Below are 14920 nucleotides of genomic sequence, written 5' to 3' on the forward strand. Positions count from 1 at the left end.
AACAAAATAACAACAGAAAATCCTGTATTCTTCTTTGAAAACATTCCCCTTCATAATTTCCCATGAATGACTTAGATGTGCCATCAAGTTGGCTCTGGCTCATAGCAACCCCATGTTAGTAGAATGGCTTCACCATTTTAATTGACTTGTTTCCTGTTAGGATTAAAGTATGATAAACCCCCTTCCTCCGTACTTAGTAACTATTCAAATGATGCTAAAATGGTGTGGGGGCAGATGGGGGCCCCATCTGATCTCTGGCTACACAAGGGAGAAAGAGAATCCATTTCCACATTGGCCCAAGATGTATTGCCCCAAAGTAGAGATTGGATGTATCTCCATCCATATCTCTCTCTCTCTTTCTCTCTCACTCTCTCTGTCTGTCTGTCTGTCTGTCTGTGTCTGTCTCTCATGGCAACCAAAACTGAACAGTTCCTCTATTAGTGTCTCATGATCCTTATTTGTACAATTCCACCCAGTGATACGGTGGGAGTTACAGAGATATGGATAGAAAAACCATATTAAGAAATTTCCCTTCACTGCAGATGCATAGTTCACATCTTCTCAGGCTTAGGGGAAGCCCCTGACCTCATATTTATGACCTTCTACAATTTAACTTTACATATTTATGTCTCTGTCTCTCCTATAACCAAGCTAGTTCATTGTCTACATTTATGTCTGATGTGACTGCGTAACTATGGTTCATGGCTCACGGTGTCACTTTTGTGGCGTATCTCTAGGGTCCCTTGGGGCAAAATAAGTGACTTGTACGCATGTCTACAGTACCTGTGCTTTTACTTAAAAGCCATCATCAGCTAGGTGTGGTTTCTGTTTAGGTCACATTGCAAGCTTCTTAATTCCCTTTGCATCCTACACAGCCCTTGTCCACCAGGGAGCATCACAGCTATGCCTCTGAAGTGCAGGTCAGTGCAGGTTGTTGCCACTTACATGTTTGGCACCTCCAGGATAAAACACGACAAACACAGCACATTTGTTTATAAGTTAGGTGTGGTCAAAGTTAGCGGAATAGCCATTAAATTCTGAAGTAATTCATAGACGAACTGTTTTCAAGGACTAGAATGGTCAACAAAGCTTTGATAGAGGAGGTGGGTGTGGAATGCTCTGGAGTTTGGATTGGAAGAAAAGAAAGGGCATTGTTTCTGAGAGATAGCTTAATGAATTCTTCCACTCTGGAGAAGACTTGTATAGCGGCGTATGTGAATCTTCTCTTGAGCAGTTTTCACAGTGGGTTCTTTTTGAGAAACACGAGCATGGTGACTTCCTGGCTTGTTAAAGTTCAGCAGTACTAGGACAGAATAATGAGAAAGTGTGATTCTGAGGATTCTTGCTGGCATGCATGGGATGTACTTGACTGCTGACTTCATCCCACTCAGTGACACCACCACAGAAAAGGCCTAGCTTTTTTCTTCTTCTGTTTCTTTTTGATTCCCATAAAGCTTACAGCCAAGAGAACACTATGGAGCAGTTTTGCCCTGTAACGCTGGGTTCACTTTGAGTTGAAATCAGCTCAAAGGTACAAGACAACAGTAAGCAAGAACTAAAAAACCCCAAATCTAGCTGATACCAAGGCCTCAAGTAAAGCAAATGTTTTGAGAATGATGAGGGAAACAAATGTACAAAAGTGCTTGACACGATGGATATATGTATGGATGGTGATAAGAGTTGTACGAGCCCCCAATAAAATGATTAAAAAGAAAGAGAAAAAAGATAAAACAAAATAATAACAATATATAAATTAGCAAGTGTTTATGGGGGGTGGCGGGGAGGGAAGGGGGAAAAATTAGCTCATACCAAGGGTTTAAGTAAAAAGCAAATGTTCTGAGAATGATGAGGGCAACAGATGTCCAAATGTGTGTGACATGCAATGGGTGGATGTATGGATTGTGATAAGACTTGTATGAACCCCTAATAAAATGATTTAAAAAAACACCTTAAAATAGGTTTCTGAAATTGACTTCCTCTTTGCAAGTCTCTACTAAGTAACCTCCAGTAAGTCCTTTTATACCTCCTTCCTCAATTAGGTTTCCTCCCTCTCCTCTGTAAGTCAGAGGTAGTAGCACTAGCGCCTGCTTCCTTAGGGCTGTTGTGTGTGTGTGTGGGGGGGGTCACTTGAGATGGTCTGTGTGAAGTGGGTGACTCAGCTGTGGTGCAGTAAGCGTCCTCAGGCAGTGTTTGCGGCTGTCGTCATTGGCAGCATCAAGAGGCGTAGCCAGACCCGTAATAGGACTGTGGCACTCTTATTTCTGAAAGTGACCGTGAAATCAGGTATTGCCTATTGGGAGGACATATTTTAAAGTATGTTGTTATATGCAGTCAAAACTGCAGAAAATACTCCCGATTAAGAAATTTTCACTTTACTACTGTAATTATAAAAACCAGCAGTTTTTACACTCAGTTTTTAAACGAATCCATAGACAAAGCTATAGAGCTAAGCCTTTGGCCCCAAAATGGGAAGAGCTCCATATGATACATGAGTCATTTCCTACTTGCTTTAAGGTTTTTTAAATTATGGGACAATTTATTCATTGCAGTGGGTTAAAGAGGTATCTACATGAAGTGAGTCATAACTGAAATAAGTGCTAGCTCAAGCACTGCTGCCATAAGACGTTCTGGATGGTTGTTTAATAAGGTTATTAAAATCCATGTGATCTGTAGCAAATGTGATTTTATTTAAATTTTTTAATGGTTTAATTTTTTCTCTTAAGCACTTCATCATTGCTTATCCTGTATCTACAAAGTACTGTGCGATCTCCTTTGCTTTATTTTATTTTTTTTATTTTAACTTTTTATGGAGTTGCAAATAAGAGGTGTTTCAGATTTTTTTAAAAAGATTTAGTCAAAACATACTGCCATTGGGGGCTCCAGTTCAAACAAAGCAAATGTAAACATGTCTCCGCAAACAGAAGATGGCAAGAATGGCACACTGTCCTTTTGCCGCAGTGTAAATCAGTGCAGCATGCTTCAGCAGTGTAAATCAGTGCAGCATGCTTCAGCAGTGTGGGAGAAGAAGGTGACACCACCTTCGGAAGCGCATAAGCCTAGATGCCAGGGGGCGGGGGAGGGCCATAGAGCAAACAGCTTCACAGTTTGATACTTTTGTTTAATAAACATTTCTAGATTGTGTTGCAACCTTTTCTGACTGACTGTCATGTAATAGCTGACTGTCTGTTGTTGCTGTTAGTGTTGCCTTTCACAAGTCGGGAAGGACCTAGCAGTAATGTCGCCAGGGAATTTTTTCAAGCTCCTTAACTTCTCTGAGGCCATTCCATGCGTGCTACCGTGATTTAAAACTCCTGCGCGCGTGCGCGCACACACACGCTACATTTTGGGTGCAGTAGGGAGACTGAACTAGATAGAGGTTGGACTTGGAGGTCTCTCATCAAGGCAAAGCTTTTCTTGTGCTGATAGTCGTGATCATGGTAAGCGCGTCTTTCCTTCAGGTTGGTTGTCTTTGGTGCTATTTTGAATTTCATCTAATGTTTTCTCCCCTCTTTGAAATACCTTTTGAGCCTGGGTTCTCTTTCCGAAAGCAGATCCTCCAACCCCCTTAGCTACGTACTCTCCATCTTGATTTAGATTTTAATTTTCCACAGGTTTTTGCAGGGATTATCATATAGTGTGGATAATGTGATTTTTAAATTCCTTAAGCGCGAATGAGGAGAAAAAGGTAAACCATTTTGGCATCTGCGCACTTAGAAGAAGTTTAGAGCTAAAGTCACCTTGGTTCTCATCTAGTTCAACTGTTAGAGTTGCCAGCCGAAGGAAAAAATAGATCGAAGAGAAGTGACTTGCTGAGTTCACACAGCTCCAGTGCTTTTTCTATTAAACCACACTTCTCAGGCAGGCGCTGCTATTTACAGAGAGTTCATGAATTCTGAGCTTTGAAGCACAAAGTATAAATAGTTTCTAAGAGCTCCAAATGTGTTCTTGCCAGTCAGGAAGTGAATCACCTTATCTTGTTCTACAGTTCCTACTGGCTAAAATTAATCCACGAAACGTGTGACAATTCCCAATGCGTTGGATGGAGCAAAAGGTAGTGTCTTAAGATTGTTTAGCTCAAAGCTTCACTCTGAGGGGCTCTCTCAGAGATGGTGGTCCTTGAGGTATCTGAGCAGGCAGAGCCTGCTAAGAATTACTTTCTATCCTGCCAGAGAGAGTCATCCAAAAGGGTGGGCTGAGTTAAAGGAACCGTGAGATCACCATGTAGAGTTTGCTCTTCTGACGACCTGAATTATCTTCCCACAAGTGGTTTTTATCTAAAACCACCGATATCGAAGACGTTGTTTCGCTCCAAGATCTCGTCTCAGGTTAGTTTGGCTGCTTGTTTTTCTGCGGCCGTTTCTCTCTGTGTAGCGTGCTTGCAGTCTTTCTCCATACCGACTCAGCTCCTCCTGAGCGTTTGTGTATTAGGATCTGAGGGTGCTGGACTGGAGACAGCATCTTCCCTAACTTCACTGGGAGTTGGGCGGAGGTGTGTAGAGCAGATCATCTCCACTTTGGAGTCCAGTGCCTTTTGTTGTGATTCACTGCCGTTTGCTCGGTCATTTATCCCACTTCCTCCCGCTAGCTCCTGTGTCCATTCCTCTTCTTTCCCAACACTTTGTTGTTGGCTAATCTCAAATGGTTGACTATTCTAAGTGTGTGTGTGTGTCTCGATAGTGTTACTTAGCTTGAGTTGACATTTGAGCCACAGGTTGAGGTCCATTTCAGACCTGAGGGGTGATGAAGGGCCTTAGTCTGCAGGGTGCTGCCAGTCTCTTGCCAACCAGTAAGCCTGATTTTGAACTTTGCTCCACATTTTAGTCCCACTATCCCAGACCTACTTTTCAGAGCAGGTGGTGATAGTAGCTGGGTACTATTTAGTTCTTCTGGTCTCAGGGCCATGGAGACTGATGTTTAAATGCTTCGTTGGTCATCTGGACTAATTGTTTCCATTGTCCCTTTCAATTTTTATCTTTCTTCTTTGCTCTGGGAGCCCTGGTGGCATAGTGGATTATGTGTTGGGCTGCTAACTGCAAACAGAAGTTCAAAACCACCAGCTGCTCCAAAGGGGAAAAACGGGCTTTTGTACTCCCCTAAGAAAAGACTTAGAGCTTTAAAAACCCATAAAGTCAGTTCTCTTCTGTCTCAAAGGGCCCCTAGGAGCGCGACTAGATTTGAATCAGTGAGTTTGGGGAGAGACCAGTCGTCATTCCTTAGATGGCTGTTGTCGTTAATTCTGTCGAGAGCACTGGTCATAGAGGTATGCATTCTAGGATTCCCTGATACACAGGTGCTGTTTGCATTTAGTTGCTTTGCCCACAGATCTTAACCTACTTGTCATCACTGTGCAGGGAGGTCCTGCACTATAAAGAATTTGGCCACCCAATATACACTCCTGCTGTTGACAGATGCTGGGAGCCTGTGCTCAGGCTTCACAATGGGAAGTTGGTCACAGAACTTGGAGGACAACTGAGCCTCTAGATAACCCACCCACAGCCATCCAGTCGATTCCCTCTGAAAGTATACGCCTTTATGGAACCAGGCTGCTTATTTTTCTCCTTCAGAGTGACAAGTGGGCTCAAACTGGTGACCTCCCTTAACCCACAGCACCACCAGGGCTCCTTGAGCCTAGATAACACCCAGCTTTTATACTTTGTACCTCCTTTTATAGTGCCTCGCACTGTGTACCCGCAAGAAGAAAGAAACGTCTTTAAAGAGAGAGAGAGAGAGAGAGAGAGAGAGTGTGTGTGTGTGTGTGTGTGTAGTAAGTAATAATAATATTAGTGCAGCAATACTTAACGGGGTGGACTTTCAAAAGTCAACTTATGTGAGACACCAGCCGCCATGTGCAGTGCGTTTGAATGAGCTCCTTTCCTTCGGTGATAGGAAGGGAGTTCACCAGAGGAGTCCTTGTGCTTTTCTTTTTCACGGTTTTATTGGCCCTTCATCCACATGTCGTAGAATCCAGGAGTTCATTCCTATCAAGAAGTTGTACAGTTATCACCCCAATCAATTTTAGAACATTTTCTTCCTTGTATTCATTGTTAATCATGTAGTTATTTTTTTTAGTTGTGGCAAGAATATATACAACAAAACATTCTCCAAATCAACTTCTATATGTATAGTTCAGTGCCACTGATTATACTCTTCATGTTATACAACCATTATTGATAACCTTTTCCAAATTATTTCACCTGTTGGTCAAGTTTGGGTTTTTTGGTCATTTTCTTGATATAATATTTACATATTATACACTCCCATAGTTAAATCGCTTTTTAATAGGATGGTATATAGCTCATCACAATCAGTTCTCATACTCCCTCCCCCATCCTGCAGCCATTGTTTGCCCCTGATAAGTCATTGCTTCAGTTACTGTCTCTAGCCACTCCTACGTTTCACAAGCTGGGAAGCTCAGAAGAAACAGTTTAAAAATGAAACAAATAAAATAAAAATGTAAAGATAAAAATAAAATGTAAGAAAGACCCAACAATATTTAAAAAGCAAAAGAAGACATTTCTGTCATAGAACAGCCAAGAAATATTTGAACTTAGAGCAAACTCAGGTTGGGTTAAGGTCAACTGACCAAGTGTGTAACATGTCTGACCTGCTGTAATCAAGCTTCCAGGAATCTGTCTGAGACGAACGCTGTTCAAGTCCCTCACTTGAGGCTAGAGCATGTCTGCCAGTGCCTTAATCTGACTAAATAATCTGTAAATGGACTTTTGGCTCCCAACTACCCTCCGTAGACTTCTACAAACTGAGTGTTCACATTTTAAGCTCTGATAGTTTCCCTTCTTCATATTTGGATTTTGTTATTGTCATCTTTGGGTCACACAGGCTGGTGTGTTTCTTCTGTGTGGACTGAATTGATTCCTTGCTTAGGTGGCTGCTTGTTTGAATACAAGCCTTTAAGACCCCGGACACTATTCTAGTTGATAGGCACCATCTGCTTTCTTCACCGCACACTGCTGTAGCACCCTTATCTTCAGGGATCATTTCATGAAGGAGAGTATTGAGAAGGGCCGTGCTATAAAAATGAACTGGTTTTGGATTGGGGCTAGAATTACATGGGTACCCAGACTCCATCTGCTGTCCCTGGTTATGAATAGCTCGGGCTAACGTTGACGGTCATGTCATGACAAAAACAAAACCAACAAGACCACCACCCATAAAAACAAGCAAGAGGCAGAGAAAAAAAGGAAAAACATTGTTAGTAACCTCCCTGGGGTATAAAGTAATTGCATTGATAACATGAATAATTTATCCTGTGACAGAATTCAAGACACTCTTGATAGAGTTTGTGCAAGTGTAGTCCAAAATGCAAGCTGCAGTCGTGGGTTGCTGCTTTGAACAGAGTGATTTCTCAATGGATTGAGCTCAAGGGCATGGTGGTTTTGAGGTAGGGGCCAGTTTGTTCATTTAGGCTTCGGGTGTGGCCCTTGAGGGATGGCTATGTTGCTTAGAAGCCCAGCGACTAAGGTCATCATAGTGCTTAGTCCGTGGCTTGGTTGACCGTGGATGTACTTTCTTGGTATAGAGTTGTAGCTTTGAACAAAAAAAGCAAACATTTATTTAGTGCAATCTAATGAGGCCTACCAATATGAAATGTGTTCGGGAGAAAATGAGTGTTGCCCTAACCCAAGTGTCTTTCAGCCAGAATACTCCTTAGAGGCAAAGACGGTGAGAGTTCATGTACGCTGGACGTGTTATCAGGAGAGATGACAAAGATGAATTGCAACAATGGGCTCAAGCATAAGAGCAATTGTGAAGCTGGCTCATGACCAGCGGTGCTTCATTATGCTGCACACGGGGTCGCTCTGGGTTGGAACTGACTCAGCGGCACCTAACATGCGCTTTGTACTCTGAGTGAGAAGGCCATGGAGGTAGAAGACTTACACTCAAGTGGGTTTTAGTAGAGGGACGGGGAACCTCTTTTCCGCCAGGGCTCATTTGGATATGTGCACGCATCCCACTGGTCAGACATTTCATTAAGTTGCCCGCTCCTGGGGAATTGTGTGGTGTTAGCCTGTATCGGTCAGTGTGTGGGCCTTCACAGCCTGTCAACAGATAACTCCCACCTCGGTTTTAGTACTAGAAACTTTTCCCCCTTGATAGTTGTATTGACATATAATTCACATATGCAGTTCCATGCAATCGCATCCAGAAGAGTTGTGTAATAGGCACCACAATCAACTTTGGAACAGTTTCTTCAGTGTTGTACTCATCGTCATTATTAGCTCCCCGTTCCCACTCCCCAGTCTCCCCTGCGGTAACCCCAAGGAACCATTAATCCAGTTACTGTCTCTAGATTTACCTGTCGTGGGTTTCAGATACAGAAAACATTAAAACAACCAAGAAACTTAACAGGAATAACAAAGTAAAATAAAAACCTCGGTTGAACAGAAAACACTGAAAAGTAGAGCAACTGTAAATGGACCATGTTAGGTGCCATCAAGCCAGGTCCTGTGCACAGCAGAAGGAAGCTCTGCCTGGTCCCGCACCAGCCGCACAACGGGGCCTAGCCGGAGCCCATTGTCGAGGCCCGCCCTTCCGCTTTCCAAACATGATGCCCTTCTCTAGGGACTATTCTCTCCTGTATGTAGGAGGCAGTCTTCCCATCCTTGCCTCTAGGGAGCGCCCTGGCCTGATACTTCCTCCAGTTTGGACCATGTCGTCCTTTTAGCGGTCCATTGTACTTCTAGTCTTCTCCAGCCTCACGAGTCAGTGCATCTCTTCTACCATCCTCCTCCTCCAGTGTCCAGCTTTCCATATGATGCCATGGAGAATACATGGCTTGTCAGGCACTTTAATCCTCAAAGTAATGCTCTTCAGTGCTCTTGTGAAGTCTTGTGCAGATTACCTAATGTGATACGTCTTTTATTATTTATTTTTGAAAATTCCTCTAGATTCTTTTTAATTTAATTTTTAAAATAATTTTAAAAATCATTTTTGGGGGGCTCGTACAACTCTTATCACAGTGCATGCATCCATCCATTGTGCCACACACATGTGATATGTCTTTTGATCTCTTGACAACTGCTTCCATAGTCATTGATTGTGGGGCCAAGGAAGACAAAGTCCTTGACAACCTTAACCTTTTCTTCCTTTACCATGATGTTACTTACCGGGCCAGTTGTGAGGGTTTTGCCCTTCCTGACATTGAGTTGTCACCCACACTGAAGGCTACAGTCCTTGCTCTTCATCAGCAAGTGCTTCAGGTCCTCTTCACTTGCAGCCAGTAAGGCTGTGTCATCTGTCTATAAGTCAGACCAGTTGATAGGGCATGACTTGTAACCTAAGTGCATCCGCCACTGGCTGCTTTCTAATGCATTCTGCATGTTAACGCTTATTCACGTCCCGGGTCCCTGGTCAAAGGGGATGTCCTAGGGGCTTAATCTTTGTGTATTTGCCCTTCACTTTATTTTTTAAACGAACAGCTTTCAAACTGGTCTAGATCAGTGGTTCTCAACCTTCCTCATGCTGCAACCCTTTAATCCAGTTCCCCATAAAATTATTTTGATTGATACTTCATAACTGTCATTTTGCTACTGTTATGAATCTGGTGATCCCTGTGAAAGGGTTGCTTGACCCCCCCAGGATGAGAACTGGTCTAAAAGGATAAAATATTACAATGTGACCTAATTACCTCTGTCATAATCAACTTTGCACTGTTCTCTGCCTGATAACAGGGCTATTCACACCCCTCAGCTATGATCACAAGGGGATTCTCTGGAGACTAAACCCACGTTTGGATCCTGAAAATAGATTTTGGGCTTCCACTGCCGTGCATACGCTCTTGCAAACCAGGTGTTCACAATTTAAGCTCTGATCCCATTCCTGCCTTTAGATTGGAACTATTTACTATCCTTGGATCCCACAAGCTGGGGTGCTTTTTCCATGTAATGGCTCCTTGTTTAAAAACAAGCCTTTCAGACCCCAGATACTATTTCTGTGTGATAGCTGGGCACCATCTAGTTTCTTCACACTTCCTTCACCACACTTTGCTATGGCTCCCTTATCTTCAGTGTTCTCTTCATGAGGCCGAGCATCAAGCAGGGCCATGTTCTTAGATCGGGGCTACCAGTAAGCGCAAGTCCAAAATCTCTTCCTGTATCCATGGTTTATAAATGTCTGTGGGTAACCTTGGTGACATCACTCGTTTTATTTTAGAGACCATCATCATTCCCCTGGGGGTCACTTCTATTGCCATCAAGTCAGTGGTGCCTTTGAGAAATCCTGTACCTTTAAGTTAGCCTCTTCCCCTCTCTGGGCTCAGTTTCCTTTTCTGTTGAACGCATACATTTTTGTTAACAAGAATCAAGTGAGTGCATCTTTATGAACATGTTGCCAGCAGTAAAATGCCCAGTCCATGTGGATATTCTTCTTTTTTCTAGGAGAAGCCAGCCAAAGTCAAAGTGGAGTTGACTTCTGGCGTCACCTCCAAAGGCTCTGTGATTAAAAGAAATCAACAGCCTGTTACGTCCGGGCAGAATTCCCCTAAGGAGAGTACGTCCAAACTGACACTGGAGAACTCGGAAGCTGTAAGCCAGCTCCTAAGTGTGACTCCTCTCAAGGAAGTGAGTGAAGAGAACGAATGGGAGGAAGTAATCATCTCAGATGCCCATGTTGTGGTCAAGGAAGCGCCTGGGAATCGTGGGACAGCAGTCACTAAGACGCCGGTCGTCCAAAGTGGTGTGCAGTCTGAAGTCACCCTGGGGACAGCTGAGAATGACAGTCCTGGGACAGACGGATCACCAGCTGAGGGCGCCAACACCTCCAGTGTGCTCCCTTCTAAAAAACCTACAGGGTGAGCGAATGGGCTTTTTTTAGGTTACTAGACTGTTTTTAAAGCAGCAGGCTTGGAAACACTGTTTTATCCCGTTCTTTGAGCATTGCTGAGCAGAGCCCAGTTAGAGGCGCTTCTATTAGAGATATTGAAACACAGGCTTAGCCAGCCACCTGCATGATTTGCCTTTCCTTTCCTATTGTCAAATCCGTACACACCTTTTCTCGCTAATCTTTTTGAAGCTGTTTTGGGTGTCTTGCTGCTGCGGGCTGTGGACCTTGTTAAGAAAAACATGAGTTACCAATCCTGGGTACTGGATATGGAAAGAGTGTCCATAGTAAGCCACCCCGTGGAAAGAGTTCCTGTTTTGGTGGTAGGAGAACTCACTTCTATCAGAGCTCTCTTCTTGACTTCTCTTTGACATGGAGGATAGTCACTTCATGCCTCCTGGTTTCAGTTCAGTCCTCTGGTAAACTCCTGTCTTTACAGACTGACTGAGAAAGGTTATATGTTAAGTGTATATGCCCTGGAGCCTTGCAAACAGGTCAGTAAGTGTGAACTGTCTTACTGCCCCCCTTGCTCTCCTGGATTCTACAAAGAGCACCTCATTAGAAGCAGTGGTTGTTAGGTGCAGTTAGGCCCCGTGTGCAACAGGAGGACAGTCCTCTGTACAACAGGAGGACACCCCGCTTGGTCCTCCGCCACTCTCACAGTTATTCTGGTTTGAGCCCGCCGTGCAGCTATGATGCCAATTGACTTGTCAAGGATGTGCCCCTTTTTTCCTGCTCCTTTTCCAAGCATGATCTCCTTCTGCAGGACTGGTTTCTTCTGATAACCTGTCTAAAGCCTATGAGACGAATCTTGCCATGCTTGCTTTTAAGAAGCGTTCTGTTGTTACTTCCAAGAACCGGTTTGTTCTCCTGGCAGTCCGGGGTACTTTCAGGATTCCCCAACACCACCATTCAAATGCATCAATTCTTTGGCCTTCCTATTCAGTGTCTAACTTTTGTATGCACACAGGGCGATTGAAAATCCAATGGCTTGGCTCAGGTGCACCTTAGTCCTCAAAGTGACATTCTTGCTTTACAATCCTGTACTCTAAAGAGGTCTTGTGCAGCAGATTTGTCCCATGAGAGTCATCTTTGGGTCCCTTGAGTGATGCCATGAGCATTGAGTGTAGGTCCACCCGGGATGACATCCTGAACAACTTTGGTCTTTTTTCTATTCATCATGCTGGTCCAGTTGTGAGGATTTGGTTTTCTTTACATTGAGTTGTGATCCACACTGAAGGCTGTAATCCTTTATCTTCGTCAGCAAGGGCTTCAAATCTTTTGCTCACTTGCAGCAAGCTTCTCTGATGATTAGCTCAGCGTGCAGATTGAGTAAGTATGGTAAGAGAATACAACCCTGATGCACCCCTTTCCTGATTTAAACCATGCAGTGTGCCCCTGTTCTGCCCGCAGAACTAACTGCCTCTTGATCCACGTACAGGAGCTCCATTACTTGTAATGGAAGGCCCTTGTTTGCTTGTATCAGTGGTTCTCATCTGGGAATACTTGTGTGCCATGGGGACCTGAGCCATGTTTGGAGACGTTTTCAGTTGCCACAGGTAGAAGCAGAGGCATCCCTGGTATCTGCAATGTACTGGACAGTCCCCTTCTCTCAGCAGAGACTACCCAGCCCCAAGTGGTAATTAATTTTAAACATAGACAAACACCTACATAACATATACTTTTGCATTTGGAGTTTGTTATTTTAGGCAATACGTTTGGGTTAATTCTATCTCAAAAGAGTGAAGAAGCTGTTGGGATTTTTTGGTGGGGGACTGCCACTTCAGCAAATGCAGAATGAGGCTTTCTATGTTAGGGCTCCGCTCAGCATTGAACTACCGACGGTATGCCCTCTCAAGTCCCTCAGCCACCCTGGTCGAAATTACTTGGGCTAATTCCAAACCGTGCCTGCTTACCCATCACACCACCCTTTTACAAGGTGTCGTTTGAAGGTTGCATTTTGCTTTGCTTTCCCATGGCCCGGGATTTCCAGGTGACTTCCCTTCTTATCTTTTCAGAGTTGGCCCACTCACCACTGGGCCCAGAGCCCCAGAGCTTAAAGGCAGAGCACGGGGCAAACCCTCATTATTGGCTGCAGCAAGACCCATGAGAGCAATTCTCCCAGCCCCGACTAGTGTGGGGCGAGGCAGCAGCATGGGACTCTCCAGAGCCCGGCAGGCCTTTCCCTTGAGTGGTAAGGGCTGGGCCAGACCCAGGAGGTGGGCAGGGAAGGGGGTTGAGAATGGGCATGGGGGGATAGCTGACAACGCCAAACACACTGAAGTCACTGCTTTGCCTGTTGGTTATCTCAGATAAGGCTTGCTCTGTGAGAACCTGTGGTCTGAAGCCAAGCACACTGAAGCAGCTGGGCCAGCCCACTCAACAGCCATCCAGCGTCGGCGAGATGAAGGTAAGACATTTACCAGTTGGGAGCGGGGGGGTGGGGGGGGGTGGGCAGGGAGGCTCCTGGCTACTCTGAGAACAGGACTCCCAACTTTCAGTTAGTATCTCAAAGCCATGGGCAAAAGGCAGGCCCTAATCTGACGCTGGCAAATCTCTGGAGGTAATTTACCATGGACACTTTACTTTTTTTTTTTTTTTAAGCAAGATAGATAATACATAAAATGTATTCATTCTTTCTTGATTCTCTCTTCCACCACAATAATAGGATCCCCAATTCCATCCTAACTCGAGGGCTTATACACAGGATTGTCCAGTCCCCTCACAGGCCAGGCACAGGCTGCTCTCTGAGATGGCCCTGTGGAGGGTAGCCACTCCATGGTCTCTCTCAGGCTTTAACTGTGTCAGACCTCGCTCCCTGACATCTCCCACCTATGAACCCTGAGCTGGGCAGCACTGCTACTCCCAAAGGCTGTTCACCCCCATCCTAACTGCTGTTCCCTTGGGGAAGCATCTTTGAAATTTACTGTTAGGCTCTCCAGTTTTTTGTAATTTTTCTTATTATAGAATGATATGTTCTTCCTAGTTTTTATTTAGAAATAATTTAAAACTTACCAAAAATAAAAAAGGACAAATAACTCCTAAATAGCCAGCGTTGTTATTGTTGACCTATTGACGTAGTTTTGCTTTATCATGTGCTCATACTTGCTTCCTCCTCCTGTGTGTGTGTGTGTCACACGTCCGTGCACGTGTGTGTAAACTGTGCATACCAGCCCTGCCATCAAGTCGATGCTGACTCATTTCGACCTTGAGGACATGATGTAGCTACCCCTGTGAATTTATGGGAGTAAAAGACACTCTTTCTCCAAAGATGGCCATGATTGGAAGGGAACGTGTATGGCTCGTCACTCCTTTAAGCCCCGATGTGTATTTCGTAGGAAGAGGGAGATTCTGGTGGGCGGTGCGCGTAAGAGGAGCTGATGTCAAGGAGTTCAGGAAGGAAAAGCATGTTTGAAAACTGATTGTAGTAGCAATTGTACAGTACTGCTTGTGATTGAACTAGGGAATGATACATGTATTAACTCCCCATTAAAAACAAAAAGAATGGACATCTTCTCTGACACATTGATGCAGCATTTTAGTAATCATATTCTGATTTTATCAGTTATATCCAGTTATGCGCTTTATAGTGTTTCCTCTTCAGTACAGAATCAAATCTAAGATCAGGTAATGCATTTTGTTCTTGCGCCTCTTTGTTGTTGTGTGCTCTCTGGTCACTTCTGACTCAGTGACCCTTAGGACAGAGTGGAGCCGGCCCCCAGGGCTGCCCCATCTGGAGCCTTCCTTCACAGGAGCACACGGATCGCCAGGGATTTTCTCTGACGGCTGCTCGGGGCTACCTGACTGCCAGTCGTTCGGCTTGCAGATGAGTGCTTAACCATTGCCTCACCAGAACCCCTCTGTGGCTTTTTTCTTAAAAGGAATGCATGGTGCTTGTGGAAACACAGAAAATTAAGGTAAATAGGAAGAAAAGAGGTCCTCATGAGCCTACCTCTTGACTGTCAGTGTGTCAAAATCCTGTGTGTTGAAGCACATTCATTCTAACTTTATTTTACTTTGTCACAGGTGGCTAGAATAATTCACCACATTCTGTGGATTGGTGTTTTGCAAACATTTGACAGTG

At 44.3% G+C, this 14920-nt stretch overlaps 1 protein-coding gene across 1 annotated transcript in view; it reads left to right on the top strand.

Annotated features, from left to right (window-relative positions):
• HMGXB3 (HMG-box containing 3) overlaps positions 1–14920 on the top strand; it is a 52297-nt gene that overhangs the window by 18203 nt on the left and 19174 nt on the right. The window contains exons 7-9 of the mRNA XM_075541801.1: positions 10395–10807; positions 12855–13030; positions 13149–13246. Of these exons, the coding sequence (XP_075397916.1) occupies positions 10395–10807; positions 12855–13030; positions 13149–13246 (687 nt within the window). The remainder of the gene's footprint in view (positions 1–10394; positions 10808–12854; positions 13031–13148; positions 13247–14920) is intronic.

The sequence above is a fragment of the Tenrec ecaudatus genome, chromosome 2 (genome assembly GCF_050624435.1).
Source record: "Tenrec ecaudatus isolate mTenEca1 chromosome 2, mTenEca1.hap1, whole genome shotgun sequence".
Classification (NCBI taxonomy): Eukaryota; Metazoa; Chordata; class Mammalia; order Afrosoricida; family Tenrecidae; genus Tenrec; species Tenrec ecaudatus.